Source organism: Corythoichthys intestinalis, chromosome 9, assembly GCF_030265065.1.
Source record: "Corythoichthys intestinalis isolate RoL2023-P3 chromosome 9, ASM3026506v1, whole genome shotgun sequence".
In the NCBI taxonomy this organism is placed as follows: Eukaryota; Metazoa; Chordata; class Actinopteri; order Syngnathiformes; family Syngnathidae; genus Corythoichthys; species Corythoichthys intestinalis.
In genome coordinates this window covers 43,766,554-43,792,017 of record NC_080403.1, presented here as the reverse complement: position 1 = coordinate 43,792,017, position 25,464 = coordinate 43,766,554, and the positions used below count along the sequence as shown (strand labels likewise).

Genomic DNA, 25,464 nt, shown 5'->3' with positions numbered 1-25,464 from the left:
AATACATTTAAATTATTTATATATATTGATACAAAAATATAATAAAATATTTTTTTTGTAAAAAAAAAAAATAGTTGAATAAATAGAAAATTAAATAAAAATAAACATTTTGAAAAATGAAATAAATTTATTATTTTTAATAAATAAAATTACAAAAAATAATATTCTTTTTAATATTTATTTTATATAAATCAAAATGAAAAAGAAATCGGCAAGGCAGACTGTATTTACAGGTCTTAACAAAAATATGCCTCTTTGACTGCCATTGATGGCACAAGACTTCCAAACCATTTTGACTGGGGGGGGCAATAAACAAACCTTCATTCACCCCAAATTGGAAATCTAGCACCCTCAATAGCAGCCAGTGAGTAAACAGCAGATACTTTGACTTGGATAACAATCTTTTCAAAAAATAAGATAGTTATGACTTCATTTTAACGTCAATGCATTGACCTTTAATAGTAATGTTGCCACCACAAACATGGCGGCCTTGAGACTATTTTGGTAAGGGCCACTATAACAATTACAGGTGCACGATAATTACTGGTCCGATAATAGCAATTATGAGTGAGGAATGAGGAATTGACCTAAATTGAACAGGAAGTCACTCAGAAAGGATCCAAAATTAACAGAAAGTGACCTGGAAGTGCCCCAAAATGAACACACAATAGTTTTAGTAGGACTGAACAGGTCACTGTTTGATTCCTGAATAGGAAGTGACCCCCAAAATGTCCCCAAATGGACTCAAAATCAATAGCAAGTGAAGTGTAAATGCCCTTAAATGAACCGGAAGTGACTTGTAAATGCCCCAAAAACTGGCCATTTCTGGGTCACTTCCTGTTGATTTTAGGACATTTACAAAACATGTCGATAGTGTCAGCAATAAAATTAACTTACAATATACCGTATTGGCCCGAATATAGGTGACCCCCTCTTTTTCAAGACTCAAGTTTGAAAAAAAAAAAAGACTTTTTGAACATCAAATAAATTTTTATACAGAAAATAATTACAGTACATCCGAAACAAATGATTATAACAATATATTTGAGAGAAAAAGCATGCTATTTTGCCTCATTCAAATCTTAATATCTGAACATTTAAATATGTAAACTAAAGTGCAATCACATTCGTAAATGAATGGCTTCTGGTTTTTGAAATGTAAATAAACCAATCTATTGTGATAAAACAACAAAATTGCGATAATTGCATTAACCATCAAAGTGAAATCTAACTGTAACTGTAGTCTTGAAACAAATCTGAATAAGGAAAAAGATTGCAATAAAATAATGCAAACTGGTTAAACTTGAGAGTAGCTGAGATCTGTCATGACAGAACATCGCTTCAATGATATCTGGCGCCATCTAGTGTCGTGAATGGGTATAACGTCTAGACCGCGAAAATAAGACGACCCCCCTCTTTTTCAGTCTAATTTCAATGCAAAAAACACCGTCTTATATTCTGGCCAATACGGTATATGCTCGGATAGTAGCTTAGCCCATGCTCGTACATGCTGGCATCCCAGCTGTGTGTGTGTGTGAGAGCATGCGCGTTTTTTTCTGTCTTACCTAGTGAAGAAGTGGAAGCCGCATCCTCTGTGACTGAATATGCCAGACAGAATCTGTCTTCATTTGGTTTTGGCTAAGAAAATGGCTGTCTCTAAGGTGACAGTCACATGATGTGTTCGAAAAATAATTTTGACCCATTCTAAATATCTTTTGTTCATTTCATTCATTTTTGTTGTTTGTTTTATTGCTTTACAACTTTTATAGACAACATATTACCGTCTAAGTCTTAATTTTAAATTCACGCATAGGAAAGTCAATTACATGCAATGACATTTTCGGCCCTTAATCTCCGCGTATGGATGCACACGATTGACTTTTGGCGGGCCACGCAAAATGATGTGGCGGCTCAGACCTCGAGTTTGACACCTGTGATTTAAGATAATTGTTATTACAGTTCCTCCCCGGGTTACGAACCAGTTTCGTTCCTATGCTGGCAACGTAACCGGAATTTCCGCGTAAGTTGTAATTAACCCTTTAAAAATTCAAAATAATTATTCAAAAAGTCCAAACGTATTGCATTTTGTTTAATGGTGGAGGATACACTGCCCTCTGGTGGCAGTGTTTGGTCTGGCTAGACTGTCGCCTTGTAAGACTAAGCAGACTCAGACGTCTGAAATGGATAAAGGATAGCTGCGCTCTGGTTTGGCCCACATAAGGCTGTAAGTTGTTTCAGCTAACATAGGGTTGTGTATGCATTTGTAATTAAGTTTAAAGCTACAGTTTGTGAAGTTACGGGTGAGCGATTTGCGATGAGAATTGTGAATACTAAGGGTGTAACGGTACATGTATTTGTATTGAACCGTTTCGGTACGTGGTGTTCGGTTCGGAACGGAGGCTTACCGAACGAGTTTCTGACGTAATGTAACCCTTACTTTTCGAGGCTGTGAGTCGATCGGGTTACAGTTTCTTTGTGTAGATTATATTCACTCCGTCTTCTCTACTATAATTAGGACCAACACGGTAGGACAGTATAACCCAGAAACGTCAACGGCGCGACAACGTGGCCGCCGCAACATCGCAGTGAAACGAGGGCGTTAAAGTCAATCAGCCAATGCACACCAGTTGCAGTGCGGCCGCGTGTTAGACACGTCCCAGAAGTGGCTCAACACGACGCACGCGAAAAGAACGGCGACACGAGACGCTACGCTCCTGCGTCAATACTACTACCGGTAGCTAGGATCGGGCAGACCGGAAGTCACTCATGTAAAAATACGGTGGATCTGGTCTATTTTCAAACTAATATGCAATCGTAACCCACTTTTTGAGTCAGATCTCGAGTGGTAGATCGGGGCACAGTTGACTTGTCTTTGTTGATTTACTGCTGTCTTCTCTGCTATAATATAGCCAACACAGCCCCGTGTTCAATACAAAACCCTCCTACCACAACAAAACAAGTAGGAACTAATATTGACATAGGAACTAAAGTTATACGACATAAAATATACAATATAAATGAATACTACATCACATTTGTAAAATATAAACACATAATTAAATAAATAATAGCCCATTTAAATAAAATAAATTGAAATGAGCAAAAACACCTGTAATTAAATAATAAGAATAATACACAGATCCTGCTTACACAATTAAATTTATTAATTTCTGTGTGGCGCTTTAACTTGAGAAAATGCACCAATAAAGCTATTGAAACCCGTTCATATGAAAAGAAAAAGACTCATTGAGGCATTTCATTTGTAAAATACATGTTAAAATCTTCGTCATTGGGATTGCTTTTCTCTTTAGCACAGGACTTCTTTTTTCTTCTTTCTTTTGGAAAGAAAGCGGACCAGTACGCGGGGTCTGAAAATGCAAATTGTATTTGGATTATCTTTAAATACCCGCTACTTTTTGAGCAGAATTCTAGCTTTGTATAGGCTAATGTTCCTATTGTTGAAAGCACAAAGGTGTGTAAAAAACAACTAGCACATTTATATTTTGCATTTTGTTTTCTTACTGTACCAAAAATGAACCAAACCGTGACCTCAAAACTAGGGTTGGGAATCTCTGGCATGAAGCCGATTCGATATGTATCTATATACACGGGTTATGATTTGATTAAATAACGATACATTTCTAAGGCCGAGCGATTCGATACGATTCGATACAGTGTAAGAACGATACGGTTCGATAGAGTGAAAACGATACGATAGTAAATATTTGTTGTGTTTGTACAGTATTTTAAACATATAAAAAGACCACATTTCTAATATAGCAAAATTTTTAAAAATTCACACCAATGTTATGTTTTATTTTTTCATGAAAAAAAAAAAAAGGCTTACAATATGACCGTCAGTTTGTTGGATGGGATTGATAATAAAATAAAACTCCAGGGACAGACAACAATAAAGTGCAGTAATTCAATTTGTTGTTCAATGTGTTTTTAACACAAGAGGTAAGTAATTTAAGTGCAAACTTTCAACGTAAACATCTTACAAACAAAAAATATTTATTATATGCAGCAGCTGAAGGAAAAAAGAATTAAACCTGCTAGTTTTATCATAAATAAATAATAAATTATGCTTTACGACTGGTATAATTGGGGGAATAAAAACATGGCATTTTAGACAGACAGGTCAATAATCATTACTTTAACCTAATACACAGCAAAATCATTCACTTATGCCTGTGCTTCCTCATTTTTTTATTCCTCATCACTGTCCATATCTTTTTTGAAGGGCAGATTTTTCTTGAGGAAGATCAACTAATCCACATGTTCATGTTTAACTAGACTGCCTTTCGTGGAAACAACATGCCACCCTTTCCACCATTGTAGTGGGTTATTTTTCAGGGTTAAAAACTCACGATCTCTGTACCGCTCCACACTTCACACAAGCTCTGTCCCATGCGAAAAGATCTGGCTGCCTTCCTCAATTCAAAGTCCGACTTTTGTTTTGCTGGGTGCGTTGAAAATCAATCGCTGCACGTCGCTGGCGTCGGTGATCACACTGTCCGTTGTTTTAGCACGTTGCTTCGTTGCCACTACTAGTTTCGTTTTGGGCTGTGAAGAAAATGCTACGGAGCGTGCGTTACAGTGGTTTCGTTGGCTCTCGCGTTGTTATGACACGCCCTTGACGATTGGGTAATGACGGCGACTAGTAGCAGTTCTACCGAAATGCATGGGAAGTTGAGGCAACCACGACTGTGAGTAGTGCTTGTCCATATTATATCATGCGTGCGGTCTCGATCTAAGTGCGCTGTGTGGTGAATGAGACAAGCGCAGCATGTGAAGTAAAAGCTAAATTATTATCATATTAAGCAATGCATTGACCTAGGCATTAGAGGCCGATTCTTGTGCTTGCGATAGCCGAATTCTATCTCTACTATCGGTTCATTGAATATTTAATGGCTAATTACTGTCGAATGGCAACTTCACTATCGATACATCTGTATCTCTCACTTGTAAAACCGGATATCCGGTCGTATCGGTTTATCGTTTTCAAACTTACTCAAAACGAGGTATGTAACGAACCGAGATTTTTGTGTACCGTTACACCCCTGGTAGGGTGACCATATTTTGATTTCCAAAAAAGAGGACACTCGGCCCGTCCTCGAGATACATGAATTTTACTCGAAGTCCACTCAAAGATGCCTATATAACTTTAATATATTTAAAGTGTGCCTCCTCCGTCCGGATAGAAAAATTCAGTTTTATTACAAAAAAAAAAAAAAAAAAAAAACATAGGCCGATTGCCATATAGTATATATTATACACTATATGGAAATATTTTTTTACTTAACTGGTTACTCAACAGGCTTTATTCTTCCCCCCCAAAAAAATCAAACCTTAAATAAAAAAATTAAAAAAAAAACGAATAATGATTAAAATATATATATAATGCAGACCCATGAAAATGTAGTCCAGTCAATACGCACACACAGTAGGCTATGTGCCAACTCAACATTTTTATAAATTACTATCACGACAATTGTCGTTGACAAATTGTTATTCCCACTCAATTTTTATTCGCATTCAGTGTTTTAGATTGTACGCAAACAATAACTGAAATAAACTGACAAGCTATTGAACCAGCATGTTTCCAAACGCAACACTTCAAAACTACATCGCCCATAATGCCTAGCGCGGCTGAGCAAACTGATAGCTACCCTGTTAGCGAGTACCGGGCGAGGCAAAATCAAACTTTGCTATAAAAGTTTACAATCATCGGCAGCGCAACGATGCAACACCAAACGGGATTTTACAGATTACGCCAGTACAAATCTCCGACAGAAGTCAACAGTTGCCGTTATATACATATTTATCGAACAAAACTCTTAACTGGGCAGGCGCTCCTACTTAAAATATAATACTAACTGTCAACCGACATTAGATGGTTGCAATTCCCCATGAAACAAAGGCTAAACTGCCAACAAAAAACAGGAAGAAGATCTACTCCTTCTCCTGCCCCTACTAGTCAGAGCCACATCAACGCAGGCAGGCGCTGCCTCCTAGCGGCCGGAGGGATTCTCTTCAAATTGGTCCCGTGAAAAATCATAAAAACCGGACATTTTCATGAATTTATGAAACCCGGCCGGACCCTCCGGAGAGCACATAATAAGAGGACATGTCCGGGCAAAAGAGGACGTTTGGTCACCCTAACCCCTGGTAAATACATTAGCATTCATAGCATTTGAGCTAGCAGACTTTTGTGAGGCAAATTAGGCTAATTTAATCTACTAAATTTACATATTGATCAAACTAGATAGTCGTTTGAACACTATTTGTTTTGTGTCAAAAGTTTTATTGTTGAAAGGCATGTCGTTTTGAACAGACGTATACATATTTGTGCTTTACAAATTGTCAGAAGTAAAGGAAGTAAAAATCTTCAAAAAGCACAATTGCTTTGTTTGCTGTCTGTCAAGCTCAACAACTTTATGTTTAATGAGGACAGAACAAGTCATGTTAATAAAGTAAAGTAAAAAAATAAGATACTGTGAGGTACAATTAGATACATTAGAATGTGCGACAAAAAAATTAATAAAAACGGCGAACAAGACTCCAGTGTAGAAATGATGCAAGTCCAGTACGTTGTAACTCGGGGCATACTTGAACTTGTATTTTTTAAAAATATATATGTCAGGTTTTGGATTGCTCGCTCCCCGCTGGCCCCGCGCCTCCTCGGGCGCCCTATTTCGACTTCCACAAAGCCCACCTTGTGGCTCGGCCGGGGCTGCGCAAACACGGGTGAGCGTCGACATACTCGCGCGTCCGTTTGTACTCCCCCGCCGGGAAAGAAGTAGAAGAGCCTTTGGATTGTTCCTCCGAAGCGACGCCCGCCCGCGGCGTTTCCGTGGCGCCCGCCGGTCGAGCAACCGATCAAAAGCGACGGATATTCCAGAAGGAAACAGGGGCGCGTCTGGAAGAGAGGGCCTCACTGGCACGTGTTTTCAATTTGGAAAAAAAAAAAAAAACCTTTTTACATATTTAATTTTTTGGGGTTCATTTTTAAAATGTCAATTGCCTCTCCTAAACAAAATGAATTAGATGTCTATTTTTGTCAATGGAGACCAATGAGTTCATTTTGGGTCACTTCTTGCACATTTTGGGGCATTCCGAGGTTACTTCCTGTACATGTTTAATCATTTCCTGTTAACTTTGGGTCACTTTCAGATGATTTGAGGGTTTTCATCAGTTACATCCTACACATTTTGGATCACTTCCTGTTAATTTTGGGTCAATTTGAGGATGTTTTTTGGAGGGGGGGGTCACAAATCATTGCCAACAGCAGGCAACAACTTAATTTTGGATCACTTACTTACTTACAAGTCACTTCCATTACATTTTGAACCAGTTTCTGTTAATTTTACAGCATTATGGGGGTTTTCCTGTTCATTGGTCACTTTCTGTTGATTTTGGGGTATTTCCGGGTCATTTCCAGTTGATTTCAGGTCATTTCCTGTATTTTGGGGTTATTTAAAGCAACACTTGGTCACTTTTCAGTTTTGGTCGATTTTAGCGATGCCGGTGGACAAAAACGTTAGTGTTTTGCCTTAAGGAAGACTGAGTTTGGGGGGAATTTCCTGTTCATTGGTCACTTTCTGTTGATTTTGGGGGTATTTCCAGGTCATTTCCTGTTGATTTCAGATCATTTCCTTCATTTTTAGGGTATTTAAAGCGACATTTGGTCACTTTACAGTTTTGGTCGATTTAAGCAATGTCGGTGGACAAAAAACGCTAGGGTTTTGCCTTAACCCTCTCTTGCCAAATGTATCACGTTTGATACACTTCGAATTTCATGATTTTGAGACTAATTCAGAATTTTGAAATATCTTTCCTCAAAAAAATAAAAATAAATAAATAATGGATGCAAGTCAACTCATGCTTCTGCAGGTTCCATGAGAAAAAAAAAACAGGATTTAGCAAGGGTTATAGATATTAGAACGCTTATTACACATATTAATTTTTTTTTCTTTTTTACAAATTTGAAAAAAAGGTTTCATTAAGACCTTATTTTCAAATTTTGTGATTCTCTGACAATTGCTTCATATTGCAGGCATTAAAGGGTTAAGGAAGACTGCGTTTTGGGGGTATTTCCTGTTCATTTCCTGTTGATTTCAGGTCATTTCCTGCATTTTTTGGGGTATTCAAAGCAACACTTGGTCACTTTTCAGTTTTGGTCGATTTTAGCGATGCCGGTGGACAAAAATGCTAGGATTTTGCTTTAAGAAAGACTGCGTTTTGGGGGTATTTCCTGTTCATTGGTCAGTTTCTGTTAAGACCTTATTTTCAAATTTTGTGATTCTCTGACAATTGCTTCATATTGCAGGCATTAAAGGGTTAAGGAAGACTGCGTTTTGGGGGTATTTCTGGGTCATGTCCTGTTGATTTCAGGTCATTTCCTGCATTTTTGGGGTATTTAAAGCAACACTTGGTCACTTTTCAGTTTTGGTCGATTTTAGCGATGTCTGTGGACAAAAATGCTAAGGGTTTTGCCTTTGCTCCTGGTACTGCGTCACCAGTAGGTGGATGGTGAGATAGTGTAAAGCGCTTTGAGCACCTTGAAAGGTGGAAAAGCGCTATATAAGTATAACACCATTTACCATTTAGGAATACTGCATTTTGGGGGTATGTCCTGTTCATTGGTCACTTCCTGTTGATTTGGGGGGTATTTCTGGGTCATTTCCTGTTGATTTCAGGCCATTTCCCGCATTTTAGGGGTATTTAAAGCAACACTTGCTCACTTTTCAGTTTTGGTCGATTTTAGCCATGCCGGTGGACAAAAGTGGTCGTGTTTTGTCTTAAGGATGACTACGTTTCCCATGAGGACCAACACTGCGTTTCCCATGAGGACCACCTGCATGGTGTCCTAAAACCATCAATCAATCTTCTGGTCGCCTGCAAACAACATTTCTTTTTCCAGCGGATGTGTGAAGGATAAAAAGTTATGAGGTAATGAATCCAGTTGTGGCTAAGCAATAGCTTATGACGGTTAGGCAACGTGTGGCGTAGTGTGGCTAACCCCCCGCCATCCCACCTGAACTCTTCAGCACTGACGAGTTTGTTTGGGGGGTGCGCGTCATGCCAGCGAGTGAAAGACGGGCCAATGTTTATTCTGTATATTCTGGTAGACTCCCTTTCTTTTTCCTACTCAGACAAAACATTTTGTCTCTGTTGGTCTGCCATATTTGCAGAATTCAAACGAAAGCATTAGCATCGACTTCCGTCTTTATAATGAATGGTTAAACGGGGAAGTGACGTATGCCATAAAGCACTTAGCACATTTGTAGTTTTTTGTGTGTGTGGCACGGTTCCTGCCCCCCTCCTCAAAGTTAATTAGTGCCGGTGAAAAAGATACTGAGCCCCTCAAGATATAAAGAGGTGTTATTTATGTTATGAAAATATTTTATAAAGGTTGAAAAGTTACCTAATGTTGCTTTATGTGGTCACTCCTGTTGATTTCAGGTCACTTTCTATTGGGTTTAGGGCACATTCGTGGTCACTTTCTGTTGGTTTCAATTTCATGTTGGGGCAATTTGAGTATTTTTTTTTTTTTTTTTTTATGGGTCAAAAAAGTACTCGCTCCATTGGCTATATAATGTTATGTTTACCGAATGGCACTGACACAAAATGGCTAACAAGTGAGCTGTCCTGATTGACTCACAACAGGCTTTTGGCATCTAGTTGTACTGTATAAACATGCAATATCTACTGTATAGTTTCATTGGCTTACTTAAAGATGGTGTCTGCACGTTGCTGGCCAAAGCATACTTGAAGGTGAGGCCCCAAGTTTTCGCCCTCCACTTCCAGCGTGGCTACGTGACCGCCGCCGTTCAGCTGCCGGCCGGTGACACCAACACGTCAGAATGAATGGGACGATTGACGAATGCATGAATATGAGTGCCAAGTACTTTACTCTGCTATCACAGAATCAAATAATGGAATGATTAATGAATGCATGAATACATGTTTGTTTGCCAAGTATTGACGTGTCGCCAGTGAATGAATGCATGAATATGCAATTGACTATTAAGTTTTGATGTGTTTTCAGTGAGTGAATGAATGCATGAATGCACTCTTGACTGGCAAGTATTGATGTGTCATCGTTGAATGAATGAGTGAGTGGATGAACGCATCAATGTACACTTGAATGCCAAGTAGTGATTAGTTTTCAGTGAATGAATGGATGAATGCACAAATACACGCTTGTCTCCCATGTATTAATATCATAGGTGAATGAGTGATTGCATGAATACACACTTGCCTGGCAAGTATTAATGTGTTCTCAGTGGAATGAATGGATGAATGCATGACTAGACCGTTGACTGAAGTATTTATGTAGTCAGTGAATGAGTGACGGTCTGAATACCAGTGTTGTTAATAACGGCGTTACAATATAACGGCGTTACTAACGGCGTTATTTTTTTCAGTAATGAGTAATCTAATTAATTACTTTTCTCATCTTGGCAACGCCGTTACCGTTACTGAGGCGGGAAAGGCGTGCGTTACTATGCGTTACTAAGTTGGTTAAATAAAAAAAAGTCTGAGAGAAACGGACTCACGGGGTCGAGAGCAGAGCAGGAGTGGGGAAGACGCCGTTGCAACCGCGATGCTAGATGGCTCCAATAATACCTGACTGCAGCCATAGCCGACAAACTAGTGTTGTATCGGTCGCGAACGATTCGTTCTTTTTGAACGAATTGTTTGGGTGAACGAGACCGAACTAATCACCATCTGCACTGATTCGTTCTATGAAGTTGGTGGCGCTTGTTCGCTGCGTGGGAGGGCGTTGAGCAAGCAGCAGCGTCTTCTGACATCGCACAAGACCAATCAGACGCCAGCCTCATCGCGGGCAGGGGAGGGAGCGGAAACAGAATCATGGCGTATGTCACTCATTTCCACGTGTGGCCAATAAGCAGCCAGCGTGCAGGCAGGGGGGAAAGACTGAGTTTTGTCACTTCCCGTTCAGTGATTCGGTCCTCCGGTTCCTGACCTAGCTTGCTGCTAACTTGACTTTCCAGTAATGACTATGCGGTGAACGAGTCATAAAATGAAAGGAAACGACTTTGTCACATATTTGTTAACGTGGAGCCTATCAAATGCTGCTCAAAAAGACAAAAACACCACACAAATCTAGCGAGCATGGTTTAGTGTTCTACTTTTCTCAACAGACTCGGGACTGTGCCTATGACGATATACTATCAAATTTACAGTAATTTAAAACACACGTAGCTACGAGGCAAGCAAAACCTGAGCTGCGGTCGCGTGACGGCAGTGAAGCGGGCAGAGAACTGTCACTATATGGAGGCTTCATGGCAGCGATATGTACCTCATATGTGCACAGAAAAAAAATAATATTTAGTATGATCACCATAATACTGATTTGCAATGAAACTGTATATACATGTCAATTTTTTCCGAGTGTTTTTTTTTTTTTTCGTGTCAGAGGGTGTCGGTTGGTTTGACAAATTATGTCAATCCGTCCATCATGTGCTACTCAAGCGCCCCAAAAACAAAGCGCGCGGACACGGGAGATGTCGCAATATGTCTACATTTTTCTTAACAGACTAATAAGAGTAGAAAGGCGAAATCATAAAGCAAACAATTATTTCTCGTCAGCATTTGACGATCTGAGATGCGGGGACGACAGGGGAGCTGACCGGATTATTTTATTTATTAATACCAGTGCAAAAATTCAAAACGATCATCTTAATAATAAAAAACAAAAATACAACAGAGCGAGAGGTTAATATGATGTGTTGGCCGTTCCATAATTAGAAATTAAACTTTCGATTTATTTTTATTTTCGTGACAGCAAGCATGCCGCGTTGGCTGTTAGCAGCAGCATTGTATATGTGAGCAAGATCATGCTAAAGAAAGTCCGTGCGCCCCCGACCCCAAACCCCGACTTCCCCCTCAAAAGGAAAATGTTTAACCGTGTCCTAATTCGAAATGCAAGCACGAGCCATGACTTTGAGCCCATAGAACTAGGACAGACGACGCGGAAGTCCTCCCTCGCTTTTGCAGCAGCGGGAGGGAGGGAGACGAGGCTGTCTCTGAGAGCAGAATGATATCGCCTGTCACTCATTTCTGAAACTACGACGAGTGGTCAATGTGCAAGAGAGGGAGGGACCAAGCAATGTCACTTCCCGTTCAGTTATACTGCGAAGCGGTCTTTGGTGATTCGTTCGGCAACGTCACTTCCCGTTCACTAACCGAACGATTCATTTGGGTGGGGAGGGAGATGAGGGGGGCGAACGATTCGTTGAACGATTCGTTTGAACGAATCGTTTTACTGAACGAACCGGAATGGATTCGTTTACTCAAGTGAACGACAGATCCCGTCACTACGACAAACTACGCCCACATGACACGGTAGATATCATATTATACAACTAGATGCATATGACAGACACTGCTGCATTGCCAACATGTTTTAAGGACTACATGCGTTTGTAAACAGCCGCCATCTTAAAGCAGTAGACCTCTCAGGAAGGCCCTGATGTAGAGATCCTTCCTAGCGAACCTAAGTAATTTTTTAAAAATCTAAAATGCTCCTAAATCGGCAAAATCTTAACTTAAATCCATCTTTAAATGATGAAACAGTTTTAAAACTTACACATGTTTAAAGTAGACAGAAGGGAACTAATGCAATAACGGGAGAAATTTTAACAACTTTAATGATTGATTCACAACTTTAAATGACTTCCACACATAGCAAAGGTTACTAGCTAGTTATCGCAATACCCTTGTGTCTAGTTAAGTGGAGGGTAAAGAATTGGGCTTGGGCCAATTGTCCCCCAAACCCTTTAAGCTTCACATTGTGTGACCTGTTTTTTTTTGTTTGTTTTTTTTTTTTTTTTTGAGAAAAAAAAAATATCACTAGTTACTTTGCCAAGTAACTAATTACTCTTACATTCAGGTAACTGAGTTACTAACGCAATTACTTTTTGGGAGAAGTAATTTGTAACTGTAATTAATTACTTTTTTTAAAGTAAAATTAACAACACTGCATGGCACTAAATGCGTTAGTAGACAGCCGCCATCTTAAAGCAGTAGACTTTTTAGGACGGCTCTGTTGTAGAGAACCTTCCTAGCGAACCCAAGTAACTTTTTATCTAAAATACTTCTAAATGGGCAAAATCTTGACTTGAATCTATCTTTAAATGATGAAACCGTTTTAAAACTTTCATATGTCGAAAGTAGAGAGAAGGGAACAAATGCAATAATGGGACCAATTTTAACAACTTTCAACAGTTGATTCAGGGTAAAGGGTAAATTAGGGTAAAGAATTGGGCTCGGGCCAATTGTACCAAAAACCTTCACAAAAAACTTCACATAGTGTGGTCAATGTTTTTTTTTTTTTTTTTTTTTTTTTTTTTTTTTTGAGGAAAAAAAAAAAAGTAATTATCACCAATTACTTTGCCAAGTAACTAATTACTCTTACATTCAGGTAATTGAGTTACTAACGCAATTACTTTTTGGGAGAAGTAATTTGTAACTATAATTAATTACTTTTTTTCAGTAAGATTAACAACACTGCTGAATACACACTTGACTGCCAAGTGTGGATGTTTTTTTACTGAATGAATGATGAATGCATGAATAGACCATTGACTGCCAAGTATTTATGTCGTCAGTGAATGAGTGACGGTCTGAATACACACTTGACTGCCAAGTTTGAATTTTTTTTAGTGAATGAATGGATGAATGCATGAATAGACAGTTGAATGCATGAATAGACAGTTAACTGCCAAATATTTATGTTGTCAGTTAATGAGTGACGGTCTGAATACACACTTGACTGAAAGTATGGATGTTTTTTTTTAGTATATGAATGGATGAATGCACAAATACACACTTGTCTGCCAAGTGTTGATATCATCAGTGAATGAGTGATTGCATGAATATACACTTGGCCGCTAAGTATTGATGTGCTCGCAGTGGAATGAATGGATGAATGCATGAAGACCGTTGATTGCCAAGTATTTATGTCGTCAGTGAATGAGTGGCGGTCTGAATACACACTTGACTGCCAAGTATTGCTTTTTAGTGAACGAATGGATGAATGCATGAACATATACTTAACTGCCGAATATTGTTGTCAATGAATTAATGAATGTTTAACAATTATTGACTAGCTGACTAAATGAATGAATGACTGAAGTATTGAATGTTGAATGAGTGAGTGAATGGAATTAGTGTGAATGTACAGTTGAATACCAAGTAGTGAAGCGTTTTCAGTGAATGAATGGATGAATGCATAAGTACATTCTTGTCTCCCAGGTTTTGATATCATCAGTGAATGAGGGATTACATGAATACACACTTGGCTGCCAAGTATTGATGTGTTCTCAGTGGAATGAATGGATGAATGCATAAATAGACCATTGACTGCCAAGTGTTTTTGTCGTCAGTTAATGAGAGACCGTCAGAATACACACTTGACTGCCAAGCATGAATGTTTTGGGTTTTTTTGTGAATGAATGGATGAATGCACAAATACACGATTGTCTGCCAGTATCGATATCATCAGTGAACGAGTGATTGCATGAATACACACTTGCCTGCCAAGTATTGATTGTTCTCATTGGAATGAATGGATGAATGCATGAATAGATTGTTGACTGCCAAGTATTTATGTCGTCAGTGAATGAGTGACGGTCTGAATAAACAGTTGACTGCCAAGAATTGATGGTTTTTTTTTGTGTGTGTGAAGAATGGATGAATGCATGAACACTTAATTGTCAAGTATTGTTAATGAATGAATAAAGGATTGACAGTTATTAATGCCTGGCTAAATGAAAAAACGACTGAAGTATTGAATGTTGAATGGGTGAGTGAATGAAAATAGCATGAATAAATGAATGACAGTTTTTTTTTTTAATGCAGTGAATGACACATATAAGACTGATATAGGAAATATTTAATGATGTGGAATGTTGTGATTGGGTAAATGGGAGCAGAGTCTGAATCACTGTCCCGAATAAACGACAAATAAATGGATGGATGGATGAATGATTGAACAAATGAATGTTGACATATTGGAAATGAATGAGTGCACATCTTGATATGTCATGAAGTCATGCATGTGAACTGTTGACATACTGTATTCTCAATGTTGTTTGAGTGAATGAATGATATGCGATACCGAATGAATGAATGAGTAAACATCTTGAGGCAAAGAATGAGTGTGACTGACTTCCAGTCCGGTGACGTTGGGAAAAGGAGTGACGGGCATCCGGATACGGGCGGCGAAGCTGTCGTGACCCGGCCGAAAGGCAAATTCCACCACCTCGGCTCCTGTGACGGTCCAGCACGAGCCATCGTTCAGGAGCACTCGGCCGGACTCCCTCGGGCTCCAAGTGGCCTGAGATGTGAAAGGAAGGGATGAGAAGTTCCAATAACTCCTTGGTCGCCACTGACTGCCACGGGCATCCTATCCATCAACCCTATTGAAACGTGGCTCATTTGCGTAATTTCTCTTTAATTAGGGTGCCGCTTGCCACCTGGTGCAGCACGATGGCGTCGTTGGAGACGGCGAGGAAGGCCTGCGGCGTGTCTCGCATCTCCAGGGCGCATTTGTGCAGCTGAGACACTGGCTCGTCCACACACAAGATGGCGTGCTGCTTGTTCACCTTGCGGATCACCTGAGCCCCAAAATGACAGATACGCAAAGCCAGTTACCCTAAAATCAACAGGAAATGACCTGAAATCAACAGGAGGTGACCAAAAAGGAACAGTATGTATCACAAAAATGCCTCAAAATCAACATGAAGTGCCCCAACAACAACAACAGGATTTGACCCGGAAATGCCTCCCAAATCAACAGGAAATCACTTAAAATCAGTTGGAAGTGACCTGGAAATACACCAAAATCACAGGAAGTGGCCTGAAATTAACAGGAGGTATCACAGAAATGCCTACAAACAACAGAACGTGATCGAGAATTGCCTATTTGCCTCCACAAAAAAATGGCCCGGAGTTGCTCCAAAATCAAAAGGGAAAGACCCGAAATCAACAGGTAGAATCTCAGAAATACTTCAGGATCAACATACCGTAATTTTCGGACTATAAACCACTACTTTTTCCCCTCATTTTGAATTCTGCGGTTTATAATCCGGCGCTGCTTATTTGTTGATTAATAGTATTAATAGGTAACACTTTCATTGACAGTGGCGTCATAAGGCCCGTCATAATTATGACATGACACTATCATGGGTATTAATGACATTATGAATTATGTCACTAACTCCATTCATGTCCAACTTCGATCTTTACATCCATTTAAAAGTGAGATAATTTGCCGGATAACACTAAGTGACATCTGTCATAAGCATTCATTAATGCTCATGACAGTGTCATGTCATAATTATGGTATGGAATGGAATGGAATGGAGTTTTCTTGTCATCCTCATCGGTATCATTGACAGTCATTGACAATTACAAAATGTGATATGATTTGCCCGAAGGAACCGAAGAAGAAGACAAAGGCGGACGAGATGAAGCATATGCTTATTAGTTTCCCGTCCCCCGTACAACTAAAGACGCACATTCAGGCATGGAACATACATCAAAACTGTACAATAACACAATCAACAATCTGAGTTTAGTAACTTAGCGCCCAGTCATGCAGCTCAATTAATTTCAGGGCGTACAAGGTTATGGCTTAGTCATGTCCCTGACATTTTTGCATCTGTTTGCTGTGGAACATTTTGTTGTGGCAAAATTGATTATGTGTTATCACAGCTGGTGTGAGTAGCGGCAACAATTGGAGCACACAAAGGTCACTGTAACAGTTTCATCAGACATGTATGTATAAAATCAAACAACATGCTGTACATATTTTATCCCAAGATTAATGTCTCCACAACCAAAACATGCTTATTATTCATTTTATACAGTATCTTTTCCATATACTAGACATTTGAATCAGGAGCTTGGTAGACACAGCAGATAATTATGTTTTTACAATTGGGGATTAGGAGTTCAATTGTAATACATTCAAGGAGATTGTCAATCATGATTGCAACACCCCCTCTCCCCTTAGATGCCTGATCCATTCGTGTCATGTTATGTCCGTGCAAATTAAAGTCAGAGCCTTTGATATCTTTAGTAGATAATCCTTAGTGTGCTCGAGATTCTTGTAGAGACTCCTGCCGTTGATAGGTTTCAGCTTACCGTCCACATCCACGAGTTGTTATACTGGTCCGCTGTGTGGTGTTTACAGTTATCCAGCTATTATAGTTAGCTGGTCAAGACTCGTGATCGCTGTTATCTTCATATCTTGCGTCTTGACAAGGATCCTGCAATCCAAGACCCAGGTGTTGGCTATTTTCCCAGCTTTCTTGAGTTGACGAGCTTTTCTTGCAATTTCGGCATTTCGGCGAGTCAAGTTGTCATTCAAAAAAAATCTTCGACCCTTTTAGGTGGCGGCGCTGGTAGGGATGGGAATCGAAATCCGATTCCAATTCGGAACCGGTTCCGAGTGTTTCGAGGCCTCGACATCACAATGAAAAAGCCTTAACGATCCCTTTGACGATTCCTAAAGACACGTATTGCGTCGTGACTCGTGACGTGTCTTGTTGTCCAGACGCATCAAACTAGCATGGCGCCAAGAACCACTCGCTCCAAAGTTTGACTACACTTCACCAGGAAAGAGTGTGAAAATGAAAGGTTTCGACAGGTAAGCACGAGCATTGCAGCCATAAACATAACAATGACAGCACGTAGGTTCAAACGCTCGAAAGTGTGTCTTCACTTCACGTGGAAAAATTACAACAAAGCGACTTGCAGTCATTGCAAGGTGGAGATAACTGCATCGGGAGGGAATACGACTGCGCTGTCCTCACAGAGAGGCTAAGGCTCAGTCCTGGCTATACAGCTAGCTAAACTCCCAAATGACGATGCAGAAGACGTTGGTATAATTTGCTGACTTTATTCAACCATCACTTGAAGAGTGAAACTAAGAATAGAAATGAAACAAATCAATTTCGTCCCCAATAACAAACAGGTTTGCATCAATGTAAATCAGCGATGATTAGCTGCTAATAACAGTAATAACAAATGGTTAGCATTCATTCACTAGCATTAGCACATCGTTCAAACCACTACACGACTGGATTTAAGTGTCCGATCGCGAGTGGAAACACAACAACAACAACACAAAAGATGATACATACAGGAGTTGCCTCTGTAGATATTAACATTAACAAAGAACGTAGGCTCGTAGAAGTGTTTCCCTCTCTCACTAACTTGCTCACTCGCTTGGATGCGGCATTTCTTCTTCGGGTGTAAGCACGCTCTTCTTCACGTGAGCGCGTTCTTCTTCGCGTGAGGGAGCGCAAGGGCGCCCCCACTTGAGCGTGTAAGCGCCACAAAAACTAAAAGGCATGCATTTCAATGTAATGGTAAATAATACACGTTAACCCAAACTGCGGCCCGCGGCCCAAATACGACCCGCCTCCACATTTGGTCCGGCCATTTTGATGATTTTTTTTTTTTTCTCAATCGTGTTATTTATTTCCTGGTCTTTTCCTTGAAGAATTCAGAGAGGGTTATTTGGTTATTATCTATTTAATTAATAGTGTTTTTATTATTAATTATTATTATTATTATTATATTATATTATTATTTTTATTTTATTTACTTTCATTCTGTGAAGAATCGAGAAAGGGTTATTTGATTGTGGCTTTCTGAAAAACAATAATTTTTTACATTTATGCACTTCTGCAATCGTCACACTTTTTCTGTTACAAACTGACCCCGGCCCCTCATCAGAGAAGGGAAAAGTTATGTGACCCTCACAGGAAAAAGTTTGGGGACCCCTGCTTTAACACATATTGTCAAAGGCAGAAAAACAACCTATCTGCCAATATATACAAATATTTTTTATTTCTATTAGATAAATTTTTCAGTAAAATGTTACACATTCTTGTGTATTTGCCACTTATTGCCACAGTTAACATTGAGGCTTTGGGCCTCTTTTGATCTCGTTGTGAGTTTGTAAGGTTGTGACTTCTGATTAAACAAACTCGATGCCAATCAAAACGTTTGTTCTTCTTTTCCCCCAAATTAGAATCAATAAGAGAATCGATAAAGAATTGAATCGTTAAGCAATATCGATAATGGAATCGGAATCATAACAATCCTATCAATTCCCATTCCTAGGCGCTGGTTAACCAGAGCAGTCTTGGTCTTGTGGTCTCCGAGCTTCATGAGCACCGTCGCCGGTCCTCTCCCCCCAGATGGGAATAGAAGGCAGCGACGGATGTCCAGCGGTTCCATGTTTATGCCATACTCTTTCAGCTTAGCAATTGCCAGTTGTGCCACTGTGTCCCCTGGGCTAGGCGTCAGTTGAGCTCATCTGCGCGTCAGCACTGGTCGAGATCGTCAGCCAAAATTTCCAGCTTCTTGATGCGAACATCTCTCTCCTCGACCGCCTGCTTGAGTTTCTTGTTTTCAGCGCGAAGTAACTGGAGCTCTCTGGCGATTTCTTGATTCTGGTTTTGAATCAAGCCAGTCAAGGAGACGTCCAACTTCTGTATGGAGGATTTTATTTCATCCAAGTCTTCAGGTTTCAAATTCTTTGGATCCATACTGGGAGTCGAGCTTGCTGGCCCTGAGCGCTTATCGGTTAAGATAAGAGAGTGCTTCAGTAGCTCAGAGTGCGTCTGTACGAATTGAAGGCTGAGCAGCGAATTATGATTGTCTAATGACCGGCTTATAGCGCCACTGTCAAAAAAAGTCTTACCAAATACCATAAGAAGTAATTAATGAAACAACTGGAACAGTAACTGAAGAAATAATTAGCACCGAACATGAATTTTGATTGTTATTTACATCTGTAGCACTGCAATGGATGTTAGGAGGCATGTTGGATGACAGCAGTGTTGACAGCAGGTTGCAGCAGAGGTTGACTGTCTCCCCCAAAGGAGCAGTGGTGGCCCAATGAAGCATCTTGAAGCAATGAAGCTTTGTAGCCAATTGGTCCAAAGCTTCATGGTGGTTCATTTGGTCTTATGACTATTTTCTGATGTTGCTGTCAAATATAGTGTTACCGGTTAATATCTTTTGGTGTTAATATCGGCTTACCTATGAACAAATGCCGTTTTCGTGGAAAATTTGGTGGGTGGCGGCTTATCGTCAGGTGCGCCTTATAGTCCGAAAATTACGGTAAATGCTTGAAAATCAACAAGAAGTGACCCATGGTTACTCCAATAAATAGGAAATGCCCCAGAGTCAACAGAAAATGACCTGAAATCAACAGAAAATGACCGGAAATCAACATTTTGAGCCAAAATTAACAGTAAGAATCACAGAAATGCTTGAAAATCAACAGGAAGTAAACCCGGGCTTACTCCGAATCAACAGGAAATACCTCAAAATCGACAAGAATTGACCCAAAAATCAAGTAGAAATGACCCAAAATCTTGGCGCGCGCACGTTACCATAGGAGGCAGAGTGAGACCGGACTCCGTGCACACAAGTTGGACCACAGAACCGTAACAGACGAATCCTTCACTCAGCACAAAGTCGCCTTGATGCTCGGCCCGATGCTCTTCCACTGCACGCACGCAAACGCACATGAATACACATATACGCACGCGTTTATAAATTGAACATGCAAAGCTTCCTCGCGTGTGCGTGTAAGCGGAACGACGGACCGGTGAGGCCTTGCGGCGCTGCCGGGTGGTCCGAGGTGGGAGTTAAACAAACAACGACTCCCACGTGTGTGAGGGGAAAAACGCTGAGAGGAGAGGAGGCCAGCTGCTCATTGTGGGAAGGCTTAAGTCAAATCACCACGCAAATAAAATTAGAGTGCTAAACTTTCACAAACGTGGGTTCTTTGACAAAAAAACAAAACGTAAACTATTCATCCAAAATTTTTTAGCTGACTCGCGAAAAGGAAGTGACCCGAAATCAGCAGGAAAAGACCTGGAAATACCCTGCAAATAAAACAGAAAGTGGCCTGGAGTTGTTCTAAAATCAATAGAAAACAAAATGAATGATTCATACTCAATCAACTCCTGGTGTTTTTATTTACAGTGGTGTAAAAAAGTATCTGAACCCTTTGGAATGAGCTTTGTCAAAATCCCACAGATGAAAAAACAGTGTCTGCTTTAACTAAAACCACCCAAACATTTATAGGTTTGCATATTTTAATGACGATAGTATGCAAGCAATGACAGAAGGGTGAAAAATAAGTAAGTGAACAATGACATTTATTTGGCAGCAATAACTTCTATCAGATGCTTCCTTTAGCTGCAGATCAGTCTGGCACATCGATCAGGGCTAATCTTGGCCCCGTCGCATTCCTGGGATGTCTGGTAGGAATCGCTATCTTTAGGTCACGCCACAGCATTTCAATGGGGTTCATGTCTGGACTTTGACTTGGCCACTCCAGAACGTGTATTTTGTTCTTCTGAAACCATTCTGAAGTTGATTTACTCCTCTGTTGTGGATCATTGTCTTGTTGCAGCATCCATCGTCTTTATAGCTTAACTGTCTGACAGACGGCCTAAGGTTTTCCTGCAAAATATATTGATAAACTTTTGAATTCATTCTTCCATTAATGATTGCAAGTTGTCCAGGCCCTGAGGTAGCAAAACAGCCCCAAATCATGATGCTTCCTCCACCATACTTCCCGGTGGGGATGAGGTGTTGATGTTGGTGAGCTGTTCAATTTTTCCTCCAAACATGACGTTGTGTGTTACTCCCAAACAATTCAACTTTGGTTTCTGTCCACAAAATATTTTGCCATAACTTCTGTAGAGTGCCCAAGTGCCTTTTTGCGAACATTAAACGAGCAACAATATTTTTTTTTAGACAGCAGTGGCTTCCTCCGTGGAGTTCTCCCGTGACACCATTCTTGGCCATGGTTTTATATATAGTTGATGTGTGCACAGAGATATCGGACTGTGCCAGTGAGTCTTTAGCAGACACTCTTGGGTTCTTTTTTACGTCTCTGAATATTGTGCACTGAACTCTTGGCGTTATCTTTGGTGGACGGCCACTCCTTAGGAGAGACTCAACAGTGCCAAACTCTCTCCATTTGTAGACAACTTCTCTGACTGTCAGTTGATGAAAATCCAGACTTTTCGAGATGGTTTTGTATCCTTTCCCAGCTTTATACAAATCAACAATCCTTGATCGCAGGTCTTCTGACAGCTCTTTTGACCGAGCCATGATGCACATCAGATAATGCTTCTCATCAAGACATTTCTTACCAATTGTGTGTTTCATAGTGGGCAGGACATCTTTAAATGACTCGTCAGTGATTGGGCACACACCTGACTTAAAATGTTTGGTAAAAATTGATTTCAATTGCTCTTTAAGTCTCCTCAGGCAGATGGTTTACTTTCTTATTTTCCCCTTTGTGTCATTGTTTGCATGCCATCCTCATTCAAATATGAAAACCTATAAATGTTTGGGTGGTTTTAGTTAAAACAGACACTGTATTTTCATCTGTGTGATTTTGACAAAGATCAGATCACATTTGATGGTGATTTTATGCAGTAATGTGAGAAATTCCAAATGGTTCAGATACTTTTTCATACCACTGTATGTTGGCAGTGATTTCCATGCACCAAGAGGCGTCACAAACAGTTCAAAGGTCAGTAAAGGTTTTGACTAGCAGGGGGTGGTGGTGTGGTCACGAAGCCTCAAGAAGTCAACCTTTTCTCAAACTATGGAAAGGTTCAAGTCTTCATGAGGCTTCATTTGCCCATTTCAACCTAAAATGGCACAAAATCAATACAAAGTGACTGGAAATCAATGGGAACTAACAAAACAATGCTCCAAAACGAAAAGGAAATGACTCGGTCTTGGCCAAAACTCAATGTAAAGTGACTAGGAATTGCCCAAAAATGAACAGGAAGTGACCTTAATTGCCCCAAAATCAACAGGAAGTACATTAAAATCCAGCACAAAAGTATTCCCACTCAACTTCTCTATAAATTTCATTTTCTGGTTCTCACACACACTTCCCCTAGCAGCGGAACGCTAAGCTACGTGCCAACCGCAGACACGTACCCAGCGTGATGGTGAAAGCCGTCCAGCGTCGGGCGCTAGCAACGAAGGCCCCGCCCTCCACGGCCAGGTAGCGAGTGCTGACCGTCTGAGAACGAAGGCGGTTGAAGAGCGCGATGCGCGAGCATGCCGAGATGCACACTGAAACACACGCCACACGGTTACGGGCAGAAATTTGTCAAAAAGGAAGAAGTAGCGCGTACTGACGGTCTGCGTTCTTCATGCTTTGTCTCTTCTGTGAGGGCTTAGAGATGACTTTGATCAGACGGCTGTGGAAGGAACCCACTTCCTGTCTTTCGCCGTTCGCATCCAGGAAGAGCCCGAGTTGGAGGCGGAAGTGTTTCCTCTTGTCTGCGTCCGAGATGAACAAAGACTTGGCGCACGCCAACATCCCCGTCTGCGAACAGTTTTAATGTCAGTGCATCGACTTTGATGGTAAGGTCACCTATACCAATATGGCCACCCTGAGGCCATGTTGGCAGGGGCGATAAGATGCCTTTTTATGCTTCTGCTGGCAATTGAAATGAGTTTATCAGTAGTAGAGGTGTGCGAAATTTCCAATTCTTAGATTATTCGCGATTCGCCCGTGGAAGATTCGAGAACGATTCACAAACATCCAAATTCCGATTATTGAAATATGTCAAGTAAAGCGGAAGTAAAACACACTCAGCGCGGCACGTGGTCTTCGGACACAATGAGGAACGGAGTGAGAGTAGCTAAAAATCATGCTTGTCATTACCCGGCCCCTCTGGTAATGCCAATGGTCAACTCACGGCTCTAGCTCAACTCATGCCGCGAGATAAAAAAAAACAACAACATACCTGACTGCTGCCGACAGCTGCTACAAAGTACGTCCACATAATGTTACTGTAGATATATTTATATAGGACTAGATGCAACATAGACTCGGTGGCGTTAGCAGCACATGTACAGAAAGCTAGATGCGGTGTTAGTAAACGGCCGCCATCTTAAAGCAGTAGACTTCCCTGCAAGGCTGTTGTAGCGAACCTTCCAAGCGAACCTAATTAACTTTTTATCTAAAACACTCCTAAATCGGTAAAATATTGACTTGAATCTATCTTTAAAATAGTTTTAAGACTTTCACATGTTGAAAGTAGACAAAGGGGAAATTATGGAATAACGGGAGCAATTTTAACAACTTTAACGGTTGATTCACAATATTAAATTAATTGAATGTAGTTTAAAGCTGCTGAAACGGAATGGGGATTTGAGTATATTATTTATTGTTTTTAACTGTTAACTTGATACTGAAATAGTCGTTTATTTAAGCCTGCGAGACTTTTTTTTTTTTTTTTTTTTTTTTACAGTTTTTGTAACTAATGTACAAAACATTAAAAGCAGCTAAGAGGAGGGGTGTTATCAATAATCGATTTATAATCGAATCCTAGCCTCTGAATCGTAATCGTAATCGAATCGTTAGGTGCCCAAAGATTCCCAACTCTAGTAGTAGACGTCCAATCCATTTGAAGCGGGAGGGTTAGCTGTGCTGCCAGCCCTCCTGCTTTAAATGGATTGGACGTAAGGTGCCGTCAATGGCAGCCATTGAGTTAAAAAGTGTCTGACCCAGCTATAATCGCAATTACATTAAATTCAAATGAGTATGCTGTATTGCATGTATGGAAATGAAGACATGAATAGACATCAACAGTGGATGAATGACAATGAACGCATGAATTGGCATGATGAACACGTAAATAGCAAAATACACCAAAAGACATGATGAATGGAAAGGAACTTATGAACGAACACGAAGGTGCATAATGACTGCATGAATGGACGTGAGGAACACAGAAATTACATTATAAATGTCGTATGAACACATGAATGGTAAACGAGCCCATGCCTGATATTATAAAAATGTGACTGGACATGATGAACAACAGGAGATTAATTGAAAGGAACGGATATGTAAACATGAAAGCAAATGACATGGATGGAGATGATGGAGAGAGAATGGACGTGAATGGCAATTAACTTGTGAACAGATGTGAATGAATGTAATGATTGCATGACTGGACATGAATGCAATGAACTCGTGAATAGACGTAAATGGACACAATGAATGCATGAATGGACATGAGGAAAAAACAAACAGAAACAAACATGCATTGATGGGATTGACATAAACGAACGTAAAATATAAATAACATGACGATATGAACACATGAAGGGCGAACAAGCCGATTACTGACATAATAAAAACGTGACTGGACACGATGAACACCAGGAGATTAATTGAAAGGATCACATACTAGTGTAAAAACATGAAAGCAAATGACATGGTGAATACATGAATGATGGAGACAGAATGGACTTGTATGGCAATTAACTTGAGAATAGACTATAATAGAATGAATGCACATTGCAGTGCATTGCAATGGTCAATGCCAATGAACTTGTGAATAGATG

General features: G+C 40.1%; 1 protein-coding gene across 1 annotated transcript in view; it reads right to left on the bottom strand.

The window, feature by feature from the left end:
- The window catches only part of LOC130922084 (recombining binding protein suppressor of hairless-like protein), a 37,375-nt gene that overhangs the window by 1,098 nt on the left and 10,813 nt on the right, over positions 1–25,464 (bottom strand). The window contains exons 6-11 of the mRNA XM_057846598.1: positions 23,242–23,431; positions 23,038–23,175; positions 20,454–20,569; positions 15,513–15,653; positions 15,206–15,373; positions 9,737–9,840 (exon numbers count right to left, since the gene is read on the bottom strand). Coding sequence (XP_057702581.1) covers positions 9,737–9,840; positions 15,206–15,373; positions 15,513–15,653; positions 20,454–20,569; positions 23,038–23,175; positions 23,242–23,431 — 857 coding nt within the window. The remainder of the gene's footprint in view (positions 1–9,736; positions 9,841–15,205; positions 15,374–15,512; positions 15,654–20,453; positions 20,570–23,037; positions 23,176–23,241; positions 23,432–25,464) is intronic.